Genomic DNA, 3,184 nt, shown 5'->3' on the forward strand with positions numbered 1-3,184 from the left:
CCGTCAGAGGTCAGCTTTCACATCACGTATATCTAACTTCAGTCTCTTTCTGTGACTTCAGGCCCGCGGGCCCACCGTTCTGGGCTTCCAGGAAAATTAAAGCATCTTTATTCGGAGGCTCCCAGGCCACGGGGACGCAGAGCACTCTCTGACAAAGGTCAAGGCTCGCTGAGGGTCGCCACAAGGTCCCCCCACCCCGAGATTTTAAAGCACGCCCTACAGTTTGGAGTGTTAGCGCTCCACGGGGCATGAGGTGATGGCCCAGGGTGTGGAATCGCACCGAACTCAGCGTTGAGCTCCTCACAACCACCCCAACTGCCAGAACCTTGTAGCACAAAGTCCCTAGCGCAGAACCCCGGCTGCCTCGGGCGCCTTCGGGGAGGGGCGGGGCCGCGCCGCCGAGCCCCGCCCCACTCCAGCGTGGCCCTATCGGAGCGGGCGCGCGCACCAGGAAGCGGGAGAGCGCGAGTCCCAGCAACCGTCGGCGGCCTCCCTGCGCGCTCCGGGCTCCGCCATGCTCGCCCTCCGCAGCGGCCTGAGGAGGGCGCTGGCCCCGCGGGCTCTGGCGCCTCAGGTAGGGGCCGCGGGAACGCGCGGGAGTCGGACTCGGCAGGTGGACGCTGGGTCCAGGTTGTGCACTAACGGGGTTCAGCAAGGTGGGCGCGGTCTGTAGAGGGAGCGAGCTTTGCTCGGGGAGGTGGGCGGGGCGTGGGGCGTGCGTGCGCACAGTGGGGCTGTGGGGAAGTGGGCGGGGCCTGTGGGGGGAGCGCGCTTTCCTCTGGGAGGTGGGCGGGATTTGTTCAAGCAGAAGTTCTTGAATTTCTGTGTTTAGGAAGAGCATTAAGCTGGTCTAGAGACAGACTTTGTGGTGAACACTAATAAAGAGCATTGTTATCCATACAGCCTCTGTCCTCGCTCTCTTCCTAGGATGGTTGAGAATAAACTAATTTGGAATAAAGGAGCATCAGACAGATGTCCCTGGCACAGTTCTATCCAGCCCCGCAACAGGAAATGACCTCATTCCTTAACACCTTTTTAATACAGATTTCTTTAATGTGTACTTTGTGTGAAAGATTATAGTAAAAGTATCTTTTCTCAGTAATTTTCTGTTCTGTTATGCCCAAGACTCAAAGACCATCAAGGAACTGATTCCGATGCAAATGCAATAGGGTCTTTATTACAAACTCAAGCCCGGGGCCCACACCATCACTGAGAGTGGTTCTGGTTCTCAGACTGTAGAGCCCTGAGCTCAAGAGAGGAGTTTTTATTTAGGGTTATAGCGCAGGGTTTGGGAAATTCCAGCTTAGCAGTTACACGATTGGGTGGCATTCAGCAAGGGCAAGCTTGTTACAAAGTGATTGGCTAGCTAACATAACTAACCTTGAGTGAGCTGTGCATAAACCTCAGGAATGTTCTACTACCAGATGGTGGGCTGCCCAGCACAGATGCCCCACTCTGAGATAAGATACCTTTCCGTTCCTGAGGTTACCTTCAGGCTATTCCTTGGGTAGGGAATTTTATTGTCTTGTTCCCAGAATTGATGACCTATGGCCTAGTTCCTGGGAGTGGTGACTTGGGGGATGGGGAGTCCTCTCACTATAAATACAGATTCCTTGAATCACTCTAAAAGAAGTTTCATTAAAAAAAAAAAGTACCTATATTTATGATCTTATGTCTTTTAAAGAGTTTAGATGTATTTGTATGTGTTTGTACATGATGTGCATGTCCAGTGCTTGAAGAGGTGAGAGGACAATGGATCCCCTGGGACGAGAGTTACAGGCCATTGAGAGCCACCATGTGGGAGATGGAAGTGGAACCTGGGTCCTCTGCAAGAACAGCAAATGCTCTTAGCCACTGAGCCAACTCTTCAGCTTTTATTATATATTTTAAACTACAAGTATGAGGCAGAGTTATTTAGAGAGTGGTTATAAACACAAAAAGCATTCCTACCACACACAGGAGCACCTGCAGTGTTTTGGTTTTTGGTTTTTTTTTTTTGTTTTGTTTTTGTGGCAAGCTCAGTTATTTGGGACACTAGAAGCATAACTCATAATAATCATGAATGAAATGAGCTCCTTTGGTCATTATATTAACCCTGTATACAGGAAAAAAATCATAAATTATTGTGTCCTATAAACAAAAGTAGAGTTAAGGCCTATTGCTTTCATTAGTCATATAGGTGATCAAGGGAAGCCCTACTTTGGTCATAGCTCTACTTACCAAAGTGGTTTTTATATATTTTTTCCTGGTTTAATTAATTAGCATGTATCAGGAAATGGATCCATGCTAATTAAACCTGTATAGGATAGTGCTATAAACTAGAATGTTGTCTGTGTGTTTGTGTGTATTTTTATCTCTGTGTGTGAGAGAGATACAGAGACCATATGCAGGGTAATTTATGGCAAGGTGCTTCTTATATACTAAATCACAACATGAAGATTTTCATACACAACATAATGGCTATTAAAGGATATTTCCATCAACCTGATATAACTGGGTACATTAAATGTATTACATCTATCTTTTGAAACTAAGGGGTGGGGGTGGGGCATACCTGAGGACACCTTCAAAGAAATGAGAATAAAAATGTCAGATTGACTTTGTCAACCTGGATCAGACCTTTGGGGAGTTTAATGCCAAGGCAGTTCATTGTCATTATATTTAATAGACAGTACCATCTGAGGAAAAGTTTCCAGGCAACAATCATTCCCATTCCAGATTTCCAGGCAACGATCATTCCAATTCTAGGTGCACTTAAAGCTTAAGATGTGACTGTTAGTATTTAGGCAGCCTGCTTCTTGGTTGCCTAGCAACCTATGATGTCATCATGTGTCACCTACTAGCTAGTCACACCTAGCACTTGTTAGGAGTGTGCATTAAGTTACATGGTGGGTTCACAAATCATGCCACGTGACTGATTCCATGTGGGGGGGTTTATGAAGGGGAGGGGATCACAGAGTGTCTCTGGGCTGGGTAGGAGAGAGGGTGAGAGAGAGGGGAAAGAGAGGAGAGGAGAGGAAGAGGAGAAGGAGGTGAGAGAGGGGGAGAGAGAGAGAGAGAGAGAGAGAGAGAGAGAGAGAGAGAGAGAGAGAGAGAGAGAGAGAGAGAGAGAGAGAGAGAGAGAGAGAGAGAGAGAGAGAGAGAGAGAGAGAGAGAGAGAGAGAGAGAGAGAGAGAGAGAGAGA

The 3,184-nt window shown here is 47.8% G+C and overlaps 1 protein-coding gene across 1 annotated transcript in view; it reads left to right on the forward strand.

Annotated features, from left to right (window-relative positions):
* Nucleotides 1-445: 445 nt before the first annotated feature.
* The window catches only part of LOC129675352 (protein NipSnap homolog 3B), a 12,535-nt gene continuing 9,796 nt past the window's right edge, over nucleotides 446-3,184 (forward strand). The window contains exon 1 of the mRNA XM_055605399.1: nucleotides 446-574. Coding sequence (XP_055461374.1) covers nucleotides 515-574 — 60 coding nt within the window. The 5' untranslated portion in view covers nucleotides 446-514. The remainder of the gene's footprint in view (nucleotides 575-3,184) is intronic.

This window comes from Psammomys obesus, unplaced genomic scaffold (genome assembly GCF_907164565.1).
Source record: "Psammomys obesus unplaced genomic scaffold, mPsaObe1.curated_primary_1811, whole genome shotgun sequence".
In the NCBI taxonomy this organism is placed as follows: domain Eukaryota; kingdom Metazoa; phylum Chordata; class Mammalia; order Rodentia; family Muridae; genus Psammomys; species Psammomys obesus.